We start from the raw sequence: 19,449 nt of genomic DNA on the forward strand, positions 1-19,449 counted from the left end.
GAAAAGATCTTCTTTTAAAATTTGTTTTTTTTTGTTATTGACTTTCTAACTTTGATATTTGTTAACTTAAGTTAGAAATATCTTGACTGCTATTGTTAATCTATTTCAGTTTTTTTTAGCTGGATACAATTATTATGGCAATGAACGTATGTATAGTGGTATTAATGGAAAAGAAATGGATGTAGATATATTTATTGGCATTGTATATTATCAACGGCTTAGGCACATGGTTGCTGATAAGTATCAGGTATAAAGAAACTGTTTTTATAATAAATTTTTCACTTTTACATCAAAATTTATATTTAAGTTTACAGGGTCTCATCAAAAATGCACCCTGTATACCTGATACTAACCTTACTATTTTCTCCAACAATTTTAAATTGACAACATCAATACTTGACAGTGTCAAGTTAAAACTATAAAAAATAATAAATGATATTAGTTTTTCAAACAGAAATATTTTTTATTGATTTCTTTCCTATTCTTACTTTGAACTCATTGCATTTTTGGCCAAAGAGACTTAAATCACTCAAAATAGTTTATTTTCACCAAACCCAAGTTTCTCTAGAATATGTCATTTTTTAAATCTTTTTGATACCTCAAAACTTTTAACAGTCTTTTCTAAGGATACAGCCTAGACTTGATTATTTTGAGTGTTGTTCTTGTCTTATGAAACAAGCTTTTTCTCATTTGAAAAACCACGCATGAATTTTAGTGCTAGCTTATTAGCAGAGGAGCCCATTCTACCTATTGTGTTGCATTTTAATTTCTGTTAATTAATGTGGTCTCAAACATTAAATTATATCAGGAGTGTTGGATTTCGATTAAGATTTCCTTGTATCACTTTATGGAGTAGTAAATAAATATTTGACAATAATCATTACTTCTTACCTTTTAGATGAATACTAAGTTCATGAATAGATTCTATTTCTTTTGTTTTGTTTTTTTTTTGTTTTTTTTTTTGTTTTTTTTTATATTAACTTATTAACTTTAAAATAAATTCTAATAGAAATTTAATTTAAATAAACAAATATACTATGTAAATCAGTTTTAACTTTTGTCTGAATGTTGTATCAGTATTTGGACTCTGATAAAAGTCATCTAAACCAGTTTACTTCTCGTTCTGTTATAATTCCTTAGTTATAATGACGTTTTGCATACTTAACTTAAAATTTCTAAATAAACTCCACTGATCTCTATAATAACTGGATAGCGCAACTCTGAGCAAAACTTCAACTTTTTTGACGCCAAAATCGCCATATTGGAAACCCCCAAAAATTTAAATCCCGTAAGCTTTAAGTTCTGTTTTTCGGCTTATCGCTTTAAATACACATATCTGATTTCAGCGTTCTGGGGCTTTCCAATATGGCGATTTTGGCGTCAATTTTGATATTAGAGATGCGCTACCTAGTAATTATCGGGTTAAAAATCAAAAAACTCCAGTCTACGCTTCAAATCAGAAAAATATTTATGGCCACTTTTTCAGAATTTCAACGCATAGTGCGCTGTTACAATGTTGTTTAAAATACATATTTTTTCTATCCTTCTGCGTGTGGTACCTTAGTAACTGAAGTAATGTTGATTTCCGTTTATTTACTTATAATGACACCCGAGTAAACTGAAAAGTGACTGTATAATAAGTGCATAAGTGTGTAACATAATTTATGGGGGTTTTTTAAACAAGACGTAATAAAGTTCAGCTGAAACTGTTTACCTACTATTTTGTTACTAGGTTCGTACAACTGGTCCTGTGGACAATTTAACTCATCAACCTGTTCAGGTAAGTTCTTTTTTATTTATTTATTTATTATTATTATTATTATTATTATTATTATTATTATTATTATTATTATTATTATTATTATTATAATTTTGCAAATGATAAAAAGAGAAATGAAGGCCACATTACTTAGGGGAAACTCCTATCGTTAATTTTTTCAGGGACGTAAAAAACAAGGTGGAATACGCTTTGGAGAAATGGAACGCGATGCGCTAATTGCACATGGAAGTGGCTTCTTACTACACGACCGTCTCTTTAACTGTTCTGATCGATGCGAAGTAAGTACACCACCTACTTTTTTTGTGTGCTTGTTATTTTGCTATAATCATTAAGTTCTCAATATAAAAATTAAACTCTTAAATATGTTTGTAATCATAACAAAAATCGACGCAACATTATTTTAGTCATACGTGTGTACAAAGTGCGGATCTCTACTCACCCCTATTCTCTTCAAACCTGCTACGCAACATGATGCTTTATCAACTGCCTGGGATCGAAAATGGGTTTGTAAGCTTTGTGGTCATGGTGACAACGTTGAGAAGGTGTTGGTTCCTTACGTGTTTAAATATTTAGTTGCGGAGCTTACAGCTATGAACATTAGAATAGTTTTGGATATAAAGTAATATTAGTTTAAATAGATTTGCTGGAAAATATAAGGTTTTTTTTTTTCTTTCTAAGTAAATTATCCAAAAAAGATGCTATTGGTAATCTTTAGAAGACCTAGTAAAAAATGATCAAGAGAAGAACTGCTTAAACTTTTTAAACATCAAAAGTTAGAAGATTATTTAAGGAACTCCTATGATAATTCTAGAACATAAATATCAAAAAATCTCTTGAATTTTTTAATTATTGTTTTAATATCTTGTTTCAAAGAATTGAAGATCAACCACTAAGACAGACAGTTGAATAATAACGAATAGTAGAAGTTTTGTGCAAGTGTGCAGTACACACTTCATGTCATGTAATATTCAGGAACATTAGGTAAAGAAACAGGATGAGATGCTAATCAAATATAAAAGCAGTGTGATTTGTTTTGATGATTTATGAGGAGAGAAACTACCTTAAAGATGAGAACTTACTCGATATATTTAAATCTAGACTTTGGTTTGGTTGATATTAGTCTATAGAAACACGTCAGCCGTGTATTTTTTCAGGCTGCGTATAGTTCTTCAACTATTAAACGGCACTATCACCTGTATTAATTCTATTACAGATTCTCCCGTCACAATAACGTCATTTCTCGTTCTAAAAATCTTGGTAATAAATAACAACCTACTTATTGTACATCTGTTTAAAAACAGCGCTAGTGTCTCTAATGAAAATTTTCCTTTCACTTAACTTAAAAAACAATGAAAACTTAATCAAAACAATGACCAACTTAAAAAACTGTTGATCGCTATCCTTTTGGTTGTTGAGACAGTATTCTATTTGTAGATAGATATGAAAATAAAACATTACCACCACCATAGAAATAATCTTGTGAAATCTCTCACCATAAACACTGGAATACAATCTACAAGATTTGCATTTGATCGTTTGTGAATTAGTTAAAAAGTTCAAATTAGTTCAACTTCAAACCAAAAAACTAAGTGACAAAGATAAAACGTTATATTTATGCGTTCATTCTTTTAACTAGTCTTGCACTTTACTTGTTTTCCCTCAAAAACGAATGTTTTTAAAAAAAATTTATTCGAGGGTTTGTTCTGAATAGAGATTTGAATGAATAGAGTGGTATAGATACTCTAATGCGAAATAGTACCATCAGTTTCAATATCAGTCTGTAACGACACAAACAGTGCCGTCCACCGTAATCTCATAACTATAAAAAATTCTATCATCGACCATAATAACAACGACCAAGGAATGGTGTAAAAGTTGAAATTTTGAACAAACTATCCCATATTAGGGTTATCATACTTGGAAATGTGGTAAAAGCTCGTATTTCTAAAATTGGCAACTCCTTTTTTTAGAATAATTGCATAGTTTGGCTAATTTATGTTAGTGGTTTTCTGCGAAAGATAGGTATATAACTTAATACTATACTATCACTACGTGTAAATTGATTTAGGCATGATTTTTTATATTGTTCATATATAATGAAAGATTCATTTAAAATTGATCTTATATCGTTTTTGTTTGTTTTGTTTTTTTCGAAAAACATAACTAGTTCGCGTTATTCTTTATATTCATTAAATTAAGAATTAGCGTTTGGTTTTAGATTAAAACGAATAGATTAAAACGAATAAAGCATCAATTTCTATAAAAGTCTTTTAAGATAGATCGAAGTTTCTGAAGTTTGTTAAAATAGAACTTTTTTATCCTTTGAAAACAGAAAAGCTTTTGGTGTCAGAAGTTTTCATTCTTACGTAAAAATTTTATTTAATATTTGTTATAAAAATAATTTTTAACTGTTTAAATCGAATTCTGCGCAATATCTTTGAAGGGTTAAATCAAAATATAAGGTATTGCAATTTTATTTCTGGAATCTTTTTACTTTGTATGTCTAAAAAAGTAAATAATTTTAAATTCAATATATTTCTAAGGACTGATATAGAAGTTAGTACTTTCTTCGTTATTATTCGTTTATTATTCGTTAATTTAACCGAAAAACCAAACGCAAACTTTAACTAAATATTGACGGGTATGCGCCCCTCATGAATTAGTGCACAACAAATAATTTGTAAAACCGTCATTTGGTTTTCCACCAGTTCTTATTGTCCTATGTACTATTTTCAAAGATAGTCCTAAAAATTTTAGCATGGCATATAGGAAAAACACTGATTCCGATGGGAAAAAGTTATATTTCCCTGAGGGTGCTCTACTTAATCAAATGGAAGTTGCTGTTGTTGAATCAGAAAGAAGAAAAAGTGATATTTTAAAAGAGCCTTTTATTGTGTATCTTGTTGAGTCAAGGCAAGTCAGATTTTTTTAAACACCATTTTTTCACATTTCCAAATAGTTTAAATGAGTTTATCAACTAATGATAATCTTATACAAACCCTTTTTTGGAACTCCTTAAACTATTAAACTGTTAAAACTTAACAATCAAATCAATTATTGGATTTGATAATTGTTGTTAAATGATGTTGTTTTGAATATTCCATTTTTAAAACTTGTAAAAACAAAACATTTCTATATAAATTAAAGTTGTGAAAGATCTAAGAATTATTATTTCATTTGTAACAACAAAATAAATTCTGTTTATAATTTAAATTATTATATGAGATGAAGTTAACAGGCAACAGTTATAATTTAAAGAATAATGTTTGAAAAATACTAAACTTGAAGTATTGTAAAAAGAAAAAAAAATCACGTTGAAGTTTGTAATAATATATATGTGTTTTATAATACTTTTAAAATGACAATCTAAAAAGTAAATAATGTATTTAAGTTTTTAAATTTATAAATCTTAACTGTTTCATTCATAATCTCAAGAAGCTAATAATAATTTTAAAAATTTGTTACTTAAAAAGGGCTGTTGATGGTTTGGAACCAGGATGCACCTTATGGAGAAGATATAGTGAGTTTGAGACACTTCGAAATTACCTAATGGCAATATATCCATATGTGAGTAAACCTTATTTGTTTAAGCAAAGGGTTTTAATCTTTTAATTTTTTCTATATTAAGTTATAAATAGGTCCAAAGTCTAACAAAATAATGTCAAATGTTTCATTTAACAGTTTTACTTTTTAAATATCATAAAAAAACAAATTTCTTATTTACTACTTTTTGTAAAAATCATATCATGGTTCTTTTATTGTAGATTGTATTACCACCTCTACCTGAAAAACGGGTAAGTTTTTTATGATTTAGGAATATCTTATTAAAAAAAATAAAAAAACAAAGTAGACTGCTTCAACAAACATTTCCCTTTCAGATTAATGTTACAAAGTTTCAACTTGCTGCTGATAAGTTTGATCCAGATTTTTATGATTTAGGAATATCTTATTAAAAAAAAAACAAAAAAAACAAAGTAGACTGCTTCAACAAAGATTTCCCCTTTCAGATTAATGTTACAAAGTTTCAACTTGCTGCTGATAAGTTTGATCCAGATTTTATTGAGCGAAGACGTCAGGGACTGGAAGTAAGTTAAAAAAATACTTTTTGTGATGTTTTCTTAATCTGTACTATATTTTTAGTTTGTTTTAAAGAAAATATTTTTTCCTTGTATATTTTTGCTCAGTGTTTTCTCCTGCGGCTTGCATCTCATCCTGTTATATCTCAAGATTCAATATTCAGAGGTTTTCTTAATCAGGTAGATATGAAGTTGTTTTCTATTCTTATTTTTCAAGTTTAAGTTTTAATCTATTTTTTAACAATATTACTTTTTTGTTTGCTATACTTTCAATATAAATTATTTGCTTTTATATTGAATTTTGTTTTTTTTAAATTTAGGAGGAGGGTTGGAAGGAGAGTGTTGCAGAGACAAACTGGCAGCAGAAGGCAGCCATTAACATTTTAACTCTTTTTTTTTTGTTTGTTTTTTTTACTCACCTGAATTTGAAAAAAAAGTATGAATTACAAAATATCTTAAAAGTATTGCAATCAAAAGTTGTATTAAATCATTGTTTTAGTCTGATAGTCGGTTTAAAAGCATGAGTGCTTCCATGAGTATTAAGAAGCCTGACCAGTATGTTTTCTTGTTATTTGTTTTAATTTATTGTTTAATACTTGCACTTTTTTTTTAATGTAAATCTTTTTTTTTTTCTTTTTTTTTTTTTTTGTAATTTTATAAGGTGAAAGTTTTTTCTTTTACTCAGGCAATTTGATGATATTCGCAGTTATAGTGAAAGTCTTTATTCTAACATTCAATCACTTCTCAAAATACAACAGGTTAAGATAAATTTATGAAATGTTGTTGAATAATCAATTATGTCATCTTTAGTTTTTTAGTTAATTAATTGTATAAATGATATTGAGAATTGATCAGTTGTGGTGTGTGCATTAGAAATTTTTTTTTTTTTTTTTTCCATGGGTAATCATAATTGTTACAGAATATTCCCAAGTCTTTCTTTTTACGGTTTTAGAAATATTTTTAGTCCATTCTTTAAATATATATGAGGTAATGACAAAAAAAAACCTTTTCTTCCTTTTTTTAATTTTTGTTTTTTCGTTTTTTTGTTACAGAAAATTTCTACAAGACAACAAGCCATTTTGAAACAACATATTGAATTTGGGAAACTTTTTAGGTTTGATTCTAAAGCAGTGTTTTGAGTTATTAGGAATTCATTAGTGTTGAAAACTGTTGTTCATAATGAAAATAAAAATAGTTTAAAATTTTATTATTTTCTTCTTAGTGAATGGAGTGTAATTGAGCCAGGAATTGGTGATTTTCTTCAACAGGCTGGTCATCAAATGGACAGGTAATTTTTCACTAATATGTCAAGACTTGCTATTTTAAGGTGGCCTATTATTTTAAGGTGGCAACATCTTCATATTTTTAGTTTGGTTGATGCATTTTTGATTTTACCCATATTTTCTTAATGATTAAAGTATTAAACTTAGTTATGTAACATTTAGAATTTGTTTTAGGGAAAAACATTAGAAATATTTTACTTTTATAATTGTTTTTCATGAAAACTTTTTTGATTTTATGCTGCAGATTCTAAGTTGCACTTTTTTTAAATGTATATTCTAGGCTTGGTTCTCAATCAGAATCTATATACAATGAAGAACAAGTTGCATATATTGATCAGCTCAAAGAATATTTGTATTTTACAGAATCCTTAAGGTAGCTTTATTTTCACTGATGGAATAGTATAATAAAGTTATTATTTCATCAGTAATTTTTAAAATATATATCTGAATGACATATCTCTGAGTTAGCGGAATTTATCTTTTAAATCTTTTTTTTAACAATAAACTACACTTTCTTTTCTTTTTTTTTTTAATTTTTTTTTTTGCTATTTCTGCATGTTAAATTTTGACTTTCAATGTGTATGTGAATCCTTGAAGTTATTTCATTTTTACATAGTTAATCAAACTTTACTGAATCAAACATATACCAACTGTCAAGGAAAAATTTATCATGTTTTTAGAGCTATAGTACGTAAACAATACATGCGGCAATTTGAATTAGAAAGGGCAGAGGAAACACTTTCAGCAAAATCACGACAAAAGGAAGAGTTAGCAAGTCAAATTGCTGCCATGGAGGTTAATTTTTTTTTTTTGTAATTTTGATTTTGATTTTAATTTTAGTAATAATCTGTATTCAGCTTCTAACAAAGATTTTTTAAATTTTAGAATGGGGAAGAAATTCCCTCTAGTGGTTTTACCTTTAAGTCAGTTTCAAGCATGTTGTTTGGGCAAGATACCATAGAGGTGCGGCATGAAAAAATGTTGCTTCTTGAAGACCAAGTTAAAGAAGCTGAGGAAAATCTAAAGGCTGTTACTGAAGAGGCAGAGTAAGTGATATTAATCTCCTTGCAGAGACCTTTTTCTACAAATCTGCTAACCAGATTTATCAAATTGTATATCATTTTCCAGGTTTTTACTTTTTTATTAGTCTGTTTTTCATAAAATTTAAAAACAAATTGTTGAAAAATGAAATTTATACTCAAGATTTTTTTTGAGAAAAAAAAGCCTCAATTTTGAATAACCTTCATTTGTTTTTATCTGAAACTAAAAATATAAATTCAAGTGCCACAGGCTACTTGTAGTTTTAAGTATGCAAACCTTAAGCTATCAGATACTAAACATTTAAGCAGGTAAAGAGCTGCAGTTGCTTGATATCTGATAGTCTAAGCTTTAGTTTTTGTTCTTCCTTTTTTTTTCTTTTTATCATTTTGTTACTTTGTTTAATTTTCTTGGTTTTAAATTGCATTGATAGAATTTTTGTGGATAAATCGCTAAAAGACATTGATCGGTTTAAGAAACAGAAAGTTCGAGATATTAATGAAGTAATGGAAAATTATGTTAAAATGCAATATAAAGTCAACAAGCTGGTGAGTCAAAATTGTTTTGAAATCACCTGTTATTTAATTTGAAAAAGAAGTTTAATGGTTTGTAATTGTTGCATAAGGTGTGAGTATTTTAATTTACTTTAGCCTGCTCTATAATCCTGTAAAAGCTTTAATTTTTTTTTTCCTACCTCATAAAAAAACTGTTATCACTTAATCACTTAATCATTTTGTATTTAAACTGAGCAGTATGACTTCGAAAAATTATTGCATTCCAATTATTCAATTTAACTTTATTCATGTAATTCCATGTATTCAGATTTTTTATATTTTTTTTTACTAATCATTCTTTTGGGTGAAATATAAACTGCCAATAAAAATCAGTTTACATTCAAACTGAAATTTTTTTAAAAATGATACATTAAATCCTTTGAATATATTTAAATGATTTCAAGTGTTTCATAAAAAATGCTACCACACTTAAACTAACTATATATATATATATATATATATATATATATATATATATATATATATATATATATATATATATATATATATATATATATATATATATATATATATATATATATATATATATATACAGTACTGTGCAAAAGAAAGTAGCACCTAAGAGAATTTTTATATATTCAAGATAAAATGTCAAACAAAATGAAATTAAAACAAAGATATATGTACAAACATATTTTTTATTAAATTGTGTAATATAATACAAGTTTTATTAAAAACATTTAAGTTTATAACTATACATAGAGACTTAATTAATATTTGGTGTGACCACCATTATTTACAATAACATCTTGGAGCCTTTTAGTTATACTTTTATACAGATTTTCAATAAATGTGGTGGGGATATTATACCATTCTTCTATTAGAACATTCCAAAGTTCATTTACATTCTTTGGCAACCTTTCCATCTTCTTTCTATCTAAGTAGTCTTACACATGTTCGATTATGTTTAAATCAGGGCTCTGAGGAGGCCAAGGCATTGTTTTAAGCACTCCCTCCTCTTCCAGATTTGACAAACAATTTTAAACTAATTTGCAAGTATGTTTGGGATTGTTATCCTGTTGTAGGATATAATAATCCCCGATCAGTTGTCGTCCAGAAGGCACAGTATGATTATGTAAAATATTTTTATATTTTTCACCTGTAAGCTTTTCTGTTATTCTAACAATGTCCCCTACCCCGTTTATTGAAATACACCCCCAAACTTGAATATTCCCCCCACCATGTTTGATAGTTGATGCTAGACATGGCTCTTTCAATGCCTCTCCCTTTCTTTGCCTAACATACGTCTATTTGTCCCAAATATTTGAAATTTAGATTCGTCTGTAAACAATACCTTGTCCCATTGATTTTTCTGCCACTCTTTGTGCTCTCTGGCGAACTTTAATCTTCTTTCTTTATTACCTTTGCGTAGTAAAGTTTTTTTAATAGCTACACAGCCTTTTAATCCAGATTTTATTAGAGATCGTCGCACAGTAGATGCATGTACCACTAGCTCTTTTAAGATCTTAAACGAGTTCTGCGCTTACTTTATTGCAATTTCGTAGCGCTGTTATTTTTAAAAACTGTTCATCACATAGGCTTAACTTCTTGGGACAACCAGACCTTATTTTATCCACTACACCACCAGTTTCATTATATTTTTTAACTATTTTTTGAACTGAGGTTTGTGAACAATTCACACGTTTGGCTATTTTAACTTGACTATAGCCCTCTTCATGTAAAACAATGATGCAATTTCTGTCATTTATTGATATCTTTGGCATTTTATTAGTACTGAAAAGTAATTTTATTATAAAACAAAACTTTTGAAAAAAAAAAAAATTTTTTTTAGACGAAAAAATCTGTAATTAATGCGAGAACTCAACAGTAACTAAAAATTCTTCGCCATATTCTTATTTATCAAAAAATATTTAACAATAGTAAATTTAAACAAAATAAATAAATAGTACAGTGATTGATGTAATCAGTTTCTAGTGTTGATCCTTGTCCGCAATAATTGAGCAAACATTATAAGTGGGTGAAAAATGATACGAGTTGAAACCATCTAATAAATATTAATAAAAAAATTATATTATTAACGAAATCATTAACTAAAATAAATAAATATAGTTTTATTTAAAAGAATATCTTAGTTTAATTTAATAAAAACTCAATATTGTTTACTTATATTTATTTAAATGTGCATTTTTTTAAAAATTTCTTAGGTGCTACTTTCTTTTGCACAGTACTGTATATATATATATATATATATATATATATATATATATATATATATATATATATATATATATACACAGCTATTCACGAAAGTTTAAACGATTGCAGAATTTTTATCAAGTATGTTTGGTTTTTGTTTAATAAAAAAAAACTGTAAAATGATATCGAATTAATTTTTTTTATTTATTAAAGAAAAAGTAATTAGCTTTAAAATGAGTATCAACATATTATAAAAATTTTAATATTTAGTTAGAAAAAAACAATTACAAAAAATCATATAGGAAAAATAAGAAGCACAAAAGTTTAAATGGGTTGCAACATTCGAACAAAAAATTAAAAAAAAAAAGCAAAATTAATATTTAAAGTATCCTCCTTTGTTTTTATAGTAAAGATAAACGCGTTTATGCATTGATTCAACTAATTTCATGCACATCATGCGAGGTACCTTCAGCCAGTACTCATTCAAAAGTTGTTTCAAATGCTGAGTTGATTGAATAGTATGTCAGTTGATTGTTGATCCAATACCAAATATTTTCAATTGGGTTGAGATCTGGTGATCTAGGGCACCAGGGCATCACATTGAACTTTTTTTTCAAAAATATTCTTTGATTGAGTGAGCTGTGAGAGCTAAAGCCCCATCTTGTTGAAAGATGAGTTGCTTGCTTTTGCCATACAAGTGTCTGATTGATGGATTTAAACACGTTTCCAATGTGTTCTTGTAATTGTATTGATTAATTCGGCCTTTGTACAGCTCACAGAAGCCTATACCTTTGTGAGAAAAACATCCCCAGATGCCAACCGAACCTCCACCGCCTTGTCGACGATGTTGCAAAAACCTGTCTGAATATTTCTCAGTAGCAAATCTTTTCACATTCTTCCCTTGCGGTTTATGACTTGAAAATTAGCTTCATCACTCCAAATAACATTTGCCCACTGTTCTACAGACCAGTCCAGCCTTTCTTTGGACCACACTCGTCGTTTACGTTTATCCGTGATTGAAAGAATAGGTTTTCTAGCAGCTGTTTACGTTCCATTACCTTTGTCCAACAATGTTCGTCTCACGAGCTCTCTGCTAACTTTTGGATTATTTTTTGAGTTGTTGAAGATTTGTGCAAGCTTTTGTAGCTGAGTCTGGGGTTTTCTCTGCTCATTCTGAATATACCACTTTTGTCACGTTTGCTGAGTTTGGATGGTCTCCCAGTACGCGGCATGTCGGAGATGCCCTTGGTAAGTTCCCAGGTTTTGATGGTTTTTCGAATGCAAGATTCAGAAACGTGAAGTATTTTTCCTATTTGAATGTTTGTGTGATTTTTTATCCTCGCCATACCAATAACTTGCCACTTGATCTCACTAGAAACTGCTTTGCAACCCATTTGCACGCAATTGAAAATAATTTGAAATTTACAATATTTCAAGTTGATTTTTTAAAGTTTAAAAGCTGCCTGATGATGTTGCGATAAATTTTTTGATTGTAGTTGACTCATTTTGACTTTATTTAAAAATAAAAAAAATTTTCGCCCCGGATTTATCAATTAATTAGCAAATAATTGATCCTAAATAAAATCGTTTAAACTTTTTTGACACCTCTTAATTTGTATCACCTACCTTTTCATGAAATTTCTGAGTAAACAGTGATGAGTCGAAACTTACTTTTTTTAACAAATTTTATTAACAAATAACCTATATACCAAATTAGAAAAAAAACTATTTTGAAATCTATTTCCGTTAGATTTTTATTCAAGAAAAACTGAAGATTAGATTTGAAAATTCTGTAATCGTTTAAACTTTCGTGAATAGCTGTATATATATATATATATATATATATATATGATTTGAATGTTGACATCTTGTATAAGAGTGTATGTTATGTTAATAAAAAACATCAAATAATACGAATTCTCTAAATACAAATATTAATTTATGATGAAATTTTCGCTGGATTATGGTTACCAGCATCATCAGCTCGATAAATTATTTTAAATTACAAAAAACGGTTAAAATTAACTGACGTCAGCAGTTGAATGGCTTCTTTCTTTTTTTATATCCTTACGTAAAAACGTAAAAAATGGTGTCCAAAATTTAGTTTTAACAAATTGCCCATTATCCAGATTAATCCCGCCATTTAGAGGGGAACATTGGTGTCTCTGTATCTCAAGAGCCTCACGGACAAAATTTCAAAATTTCATCATAAATTAATATTTGTATTTAGAGAATTCGTATTATTTGATGTTTTTTATTAACATAACATACACTCTTATACAAGATGTCAACATTCAAATCATATATAACAGCTAAATACGGAGCTGATATTTACAAACGAACTGAACAGTTACAGTTACTAAAGAAGTCGGTAGCTAAATCTAAGAACCAGTATATTTTTTTGCAAAAATGTGAAAGGCACAAACTTATTCCGAAATCGTTACGTATCAACAGCCCTGTAAGTACAAAGAGAGCAAAGAGTATAGTTTTTCAATTTAGATTAAAAATTTTGATTTGTATCAAAAACGATGCTAGAAAACGATATTTTTTCCTTATAAATGAAACTAAAAACCTCCAGCAAATTCTTAAGGTTACTCTTGATGAAATAGACTATAAAAAAGTCGAACAAGTCACTGAGAAAGCCCGTGAAATAATGTTCAAAAAGTCAAAAGAAAGATTATTCAAAAAGTTTAACGTTCTTCTAAACGAATTTAAAAGTAACCACGGTAATAACAGCTGCAAGTTAACCACGTATACAAAGAACGCTGTTTTAAATCTATGCAGTACCGAGATTCCAAAACACCAAAACGATCTTCTTAATCTTGGCCCACACTTTGTACCTTCTTTGAGAGATATCCCTTATATGGACATTATTGCAATAACAGAGTCTTTTGCTTTAAAGCTGGAATATAACAACAAGATTGAAAATGCACAGGATTTGAGGAAAAATGTCTTAAAAGAACTTAAAATGGGCAAAAAATTAAGCCAAAATTTAACAAGAGAACAAAAAAAAAAGCACTTAAAGAAATTAAAGAAAGCAAACTTGTCGATATATATCCGTTTGATAAAGGTAATGGTTTTGTTAGAATAGAACACGAAAAAGCTTTAGAAAAAATTCGCGAACAGATTGGTCCAACAAAAGTTCTGAGTGAAGATCCTACTTATAGTTACGCGACTAAGATCAGAACCTATCTCTCACAACTTAACAAAAAGCAACGATTTTCAAAAACTGAATATGATAATATATATCCAAGTGACCCCATCCCACCTCGTATGTATGGTCTAATTAAAGCTCACAAACCTGAAAAATCCTATCCTATGAGAATAGTAGTATCAACAATCGGCACGCCTAACTATGGAATATCAAATTACTTAGTAAAGACAATACAACCTGTCTTGAACAAAAACAAAACACGTTTAAAAAACTCTTTTGACTTTATTAACAAAGCAAACTCATGGAATATAGAAAAAAATGAGGTTCAAGTTTCATTTGATGTAGTAAACCTCTATCCATCAATTCCACTTAAAGAAGCTACTTTCATTCTTTTGGATCAACTAAATAAAGATGATTCCTACAAATCTTCTACTAAACTTACTATATTGGAAACTAAAAAGCTGATAGATCTTTGTTTACATCGATGTTATTTCTTGTGGAACGAAGAAATTCATGAGTTGGAGAATTCCGGTCCTATTGGCCTTTCGTTCATGGTCATACTGGCGGAATCTTTTCTACAATACCACGAAGAAAATGCTTTTAATATTGCAAAAACATTAAACCCTCCTCTTGATTTAAAATCCTATCTAAGATATGTTGACGATAGTCATGCTAGATTTTCAAAAATTCAGGAGGCAGAGCAATTCCAACTTATTTTGAATAAACAACACCCTGCAATACAATACACAATTGAAATTGAAAGCGAAAATAAAACTTTAAACTTCCTCGATGTAACGATAATAAATAACACTAATGGTAATTACGAGTTTAAAGTTTACAGAAAAGAAGCCATTACGAATATTCAAATTAAACCTCACTCAAATCACGACCCCAAAATTTTAGGCGCAATATTTAAAGGTTACGTTCACAGAGCTTACTCCATATGCAGTGATTTACATTTACAAAACGAGATAAATTTTCTAATTCAAATGTTCAACGAAAATGGTTACGACAAAAGTCAACTGGTAAGTATTGCAAACCAAATTAGAAAAAATCGGTCTATAAATAAAAACAAATATCAATCCGAGTGTGACACCCTCCATACAGTTTCATTACCGTGGATACCATCACTCTCCCCAAAATTAAGAAAAATATTTAGAAAAGTTGGATATAGGGTAGTTTTTAAATCGAATCCCAATTTAAGATCACTGCTAACATGTAAAAACAAATCTAAATTACCACGCAATAGCCAACCTGGAACTTACTTAATTGAATGTAACTGTTTAAAGAAATACGTTGGCGAAACGAAATTACAAATTAGAACTCGAACCCAACAACATCAAAAATTCTTAAATGAGGGCAAGTATCATCAGTCTGCAATAGCCACACATGATAAATCATGTTCAGAAGAAATTAATTGGGAGAGAACTAAAACTCTTAAAGTAGAGACAAAAAAGTTTGATCGGAAGGTCCGTGAGGCTCTTGAGATACAGAGACACCAATGTTCCCCTCTAAATGGCGGGATTAATCTGGATAATGGGCAATTTGTTAAAACTAAATTTTGGACACCATTTTTTACGTTTTTATGTAAGGATATAAAAAAAGAAAGAAGCCATTCAACTGCTGACGTCAGTTAATTTTAACCGTTTTTTGTAATTTAAAATAATTTATCGAGCTGATGATGCTGGTAACCATAATCCAGCGAAAATTTCATCATAAATTAATATTTGTATTTAGAGAATTCGTATTATTTGATGTTTTTTATTAACATATATATATATATATATATATATATATATATATATATATATATATATATATATATATATATATATATATATATATATATATATATATATATATATATATATATATATATATATATATATATATATATATATATATACACACACACACACACATACAGTATATATATATATATATATATATATATATATATATATATATATATACTGTGAATAAGCTTTAGAAATCACTAAAACCCAAATATTTATTATCAACAGCTCACAGAGAGATTTAAAGTAAGTTGTATTAAGTGATTCACTGTATCCCAGTAATAGGGTACAGTGAATTACTACCTGGGGCACAGTGAATCAATAATGACAATGTGAATAATAGTAGTGAATAGTTAAAAAGCCTGATAATTTTGAGGCTGAGGGAGGAAAGACACTGTTCACTATGTTTTTGGCATATACAGTATTGTGAATAAGTTTTAGCCCACCATAAGTTTATAATTATTTTTGATTTTATTGTAAAAGTATAAAGGACTAATGAAGTAAAAAAAAATCAGGTTTATAGACACATTATAAACAAAAATATCTAAAAATAATTTGATAAGATATGATACAAAAAGAAAGAACAATTAATACTTCGTATGTCCGCCTTTTGCGTTGATCACAGAAGCGAATCTCCTGGGAATTGATTCATATAAATTTGTAATGAAATTTTGTGGAATATTGTCCCGCTCTCTTTTTAACATACGAAAACATTCTTCGACATTTTTGGGGTTATATTCAGCTTTTTTTTTATCCAAATAATCCCAAACATGTTCAATAATGTTCAAATCTGGACTTTGAGGAGGCCAGTTCATTACTTCGAGAACTCCCTCCTCACACATGTCCTGTAAATATTTTTTGGTCACTCAGGAACAATGTTTGGGATCATTGTCTTGCTGCAGAATGAAATTATTACCAATTAGTCTCATTCCAGATGGTATTGCATGATGTCTTAAAGTTTCTTTATACTGTTCTCCTGTCAGTTTGCCATCAATTCTGATTAAATCACCTACTCCAGAAGATGAAATACAACCCCAAACTAAAACAAAACCTCCCCCATGCTTGATTGTTAGATGTAGACAATCAGGGCGATAAGCCTCTCCTACCCTTCTTCTTACATACTGTTGTTACTGAACAATTCAAATTTTGATTCATCTGTGTATAGTAAACGGTTTAACATTCCTTGCATCCAATTATTATGCTGTTTTGCATATTTAAGTCTTTTTTCTTTATTGGCACGACGTAGTAAAGGCTTTCGAACTGCAACACACCCTCTTAACCCAGCTTTTATCAAATGTCGTCGAATGCAAGATGAGGAAACATTTTTCCCAGTCGCAGCCTGAATGTCTTGGGCTAGTTCACTGGAGGTTTTTTTCCGATTTTGTAAAGACACATTTTTAAAATACTTTATGTCATGTTTTGTAAGCTTTGGAGGTCTTCCACTTCAAATTTTATCCTAAAGAGATCCCGTGTTTTTAAATTTTTTCATAATTTCTCTAATGGCTGTCCTTGAATATTTTGTTTTTTGGATAATTTGTCGTTGAGAATAACCTTCTTCATGAAGCACGATAATTTTTTTATGCAAGAGCAAACTAAAAATGAGCTGATACGAATTGGGTTTATATCAGCATACAATAAAAATGAACACGTTAGATATCTAAATACAAAAATCTATGTAAAATTTTGATAAATATTGCTTTTGTTCAGAGACTGGAATTACCGAAAAACGGTTCCTTCGGTAAATTTCGGTTCCTAATTTGATAAGGAACCGATAACTTCGATTCTTTTCGATTCCTTATTTTAGGCAAGATTCGAAATTTCGGTAAATTTCGATTCCTTATTTTAAGAAAGAATCGAAATTACGGTAAATTTCGATTCCGATTCTGATAAAGAACCGATAACTTCGGTTCTTTTCGATTCCTAGCGGGAATTTTGGAATTGCTAAGAACCGAAATTGGAATTTTGGTTCCAATTTCGGTTCTTAGCGGGAAATATCGCAAAAAATCAAAAATGCTACAAAGAATCAAAATTGTTACTAAGAATTGAAAAACTTGAATTTTTTAAATTTTTATTTTCAAAAATACAGTTGAAATACAGTTGAAAAATACAGTTATTCTAAATCACTATCAGTGAGATCAGTGACACTGTCCTTGCTGCCCTTGCGACTACTACTAGCACTGCTATAAGCTACGCTAGTAGAACTATCACTAGGTTCAGTATTAAATAAATCTTTAGATGCATCATATATAGGGTTTTTTTTCATTGGTGATTTTTTCATTGGTGATTCAAGTACAAGTTTCCTTTTTTTAGCTCTTTGTAGTAGACTTTGAGACTGTGATTCATTTTAGAGACTGGAATTACCGAAAAACGGTTCCTTCGGTAAATTTCGGTTCCTAATTTGATAAGGAACCGATAACTTCGGTTCCTTTCGATTCCCCGAAAAATACCGAAGAACCGAAAAACCGTTTTTCGGGAACTTCAGACCTTACTTTTGTTTGTTAAAATAGTGTTTAGTATTGTTTGAAGTTAGACATTATTTTAAATACAAAAATAATCGGAAGCTATTATTCAAAATCTGTTAAAAAAACACGAGTTTTAATAAGTGGGCTAAAACTTATTCACAGTACTGTGTATATATATACATATATATATATATATATATATATATATATATATATATATATATATATATATATATATATATATATATATATATATATATATATATATATATATATATATAAAGTATTCTTTTATATTATAATTCTTTTTTTGGGAACTTTTGATTTTTTTTTCTTTTGGGTAAATCATGTTTAAGTTGAGGTGACTTTTTTTTTTTACCTTTTTTTAAAGTACACATGATTATTTTTTAGGTCACAAAGTTGCATATATATTTTTTTAATTATTTTTTAATTTAAATCTTTCTCTTATAAATGACAGTAGTGGATTCAGCAAAGAGTTCAGCATGAGAATTTTTTTTTTTTTAATTTAAATGCAAAATTAAAGAACAAAAATAACTATTGTTTTTTCAGGGCTTACAGCAATGGCAATCTATGAAGGAGTATTTCATGAATATGTAATATTTGAAATGATTTTTGTTTCATCTTTAGTTTTATTGTATGACTTATTTATAAATTGTGTACTTGTAACAGCAATGCTCTCCACATCTTATATTATTTTGAAGTTTCTTTGTAACTTGCTCAGTAATTAAAACAGTAGTTATGAATATTTTTCTATGTGAATTTTTTAAAGTTTAAATTAACATATGAAAAGAGATTTAACTTGTATTCTGTGTTTTTCAAGTGTCTATTTTCTAATCACATTTTTTTGTTTAAGTTGTCATAAGTTTTTCAACATATTAGTCCTAATAAATTGATTTGAAATTATTTTTATTGAATGTTGTTTCTTAAATGTGATTATTGTCAGCTATGGAAGTGCTGCATATGAATGGGATGTTTGTAATTTATTATCACTTTTGCTTTTTAAAAACATCAAGTAAAACAGAAAGTTAGGTTGTTTTTTGAATATTATTTTGTGCATTAACTAAAGCTTAACTTTTTTTAAATTTAATTCTAGACTTGCTTTACTAA

At 28.4% G+C, this 19,449-nt stretch overlaps 2 protein-coding genes across 3 annotated transcripts in view; both read left to right on the forward strand.

Annotated features, from left to right (window-relative positions):
- LOC145189834 (DNA-directed RNA polymerase I subunit RPA2-like) overlaps positions 1-2,431 on the forward strand; it is a 29,579-nt gene extending 27,148 nt beyond the window's left edge. For both annotated transcript variants that reach the window (XR_016453505.1, XM_090091020.1), the window contains exons 28-31: positions 120-247; positions 1,733-1,780; positions 1,942-2,058; positions 2,185-2,431. Coding sequence is in view for 1 of the 2 variants with exons in the window: in XM_090091020.1 (XP_089947146.1) it covers positions 120-247; positions 1,733-1,780; positions 1,942-2,058; positions 2,185-2,403 (512 nt within the window). In the remaining variant the exon portion in view is untranslated. The remainder of the gene's footprint in view (positions 1-119; positions 248-1,732; positions 1,781-1,941; positions 2,059-2,184) is intronic.
- Positions 2,432-4,424: 1,993 nt separating this feature from the next.
- LOC145190352 (sorting nexin-4-like) lies at positions 4,425-19,155 on the forward strand. Its single transcript, XM_090090210.1, has 15 exons — positions 4,425-4,693; positions 5,254-5,347; positions 5,545-5,574; positions 5,788-5,865; positions 5,965-6,036; positions 6,177-6,224; positions 6,356-6,411; positions 6,542-6,614; positions 6,909-6,970; positions 7,079-7,144; positions 7,420-7,512; positions 7,820-7,934; positions 8,025-8,185; positions 8,611-8,725; positions 18,892-19,155. The coding sequence occupies exons 1-15, from the start codon at positions 4,539-4,541 to the stop codon at positions 18,937-18,939; spliced, it is 1,266 nt and encodes a 421-aa protein (XP_089946336.1). The 5' UTR covers positions 4,425-4,538; the 3' UTR covers positions 18,940-19,155.
- Positions 19,156-19,449: the final 294 nt, after the last annotated feature.

Source organism: Hydra viridissima, unplaced genomic scaffold (genome assembly GCF_058129835.1).
Source record: "Hydra viridissima isolate aposymbiotic clone 2 unplaced genomic scaffold, HvirCarnegie_v1 scaffold_6, whole genome shotgun sequence".
NCBI classification, from domain to species: domain Eukaryota; kingdom Metazoa; phylum Cnidaria; class Hydrozoa; order Anthoathecata; family Hydridae; genus Hydra; species Hydra viridissima.

Bases quoted from the DNA above. Each gene is read 5' to 3' on its own strand.
- LOC145190352 (XM_090090210.1), top strand. From the start codon at position 4,539: ATGGCATATAGGAAAAACACTGATTCCGATGGGAAAAAGTTATATTTC. The intron at 6,037-6,176 runs GTAGATATGAAG...TTTTAAATTTAG, and splicing joins TCAGAGGTTTTCTTAATCAG to GAGGAGGGTTGGAAGGAGAG. The intron at 7,513-7,819 runs GTAGCTTTATTT...TCATGTTTTTAG, and splicing joins TATTTTACAGAATCCTTAAG to AGCTATAGTACGTAAACAAT.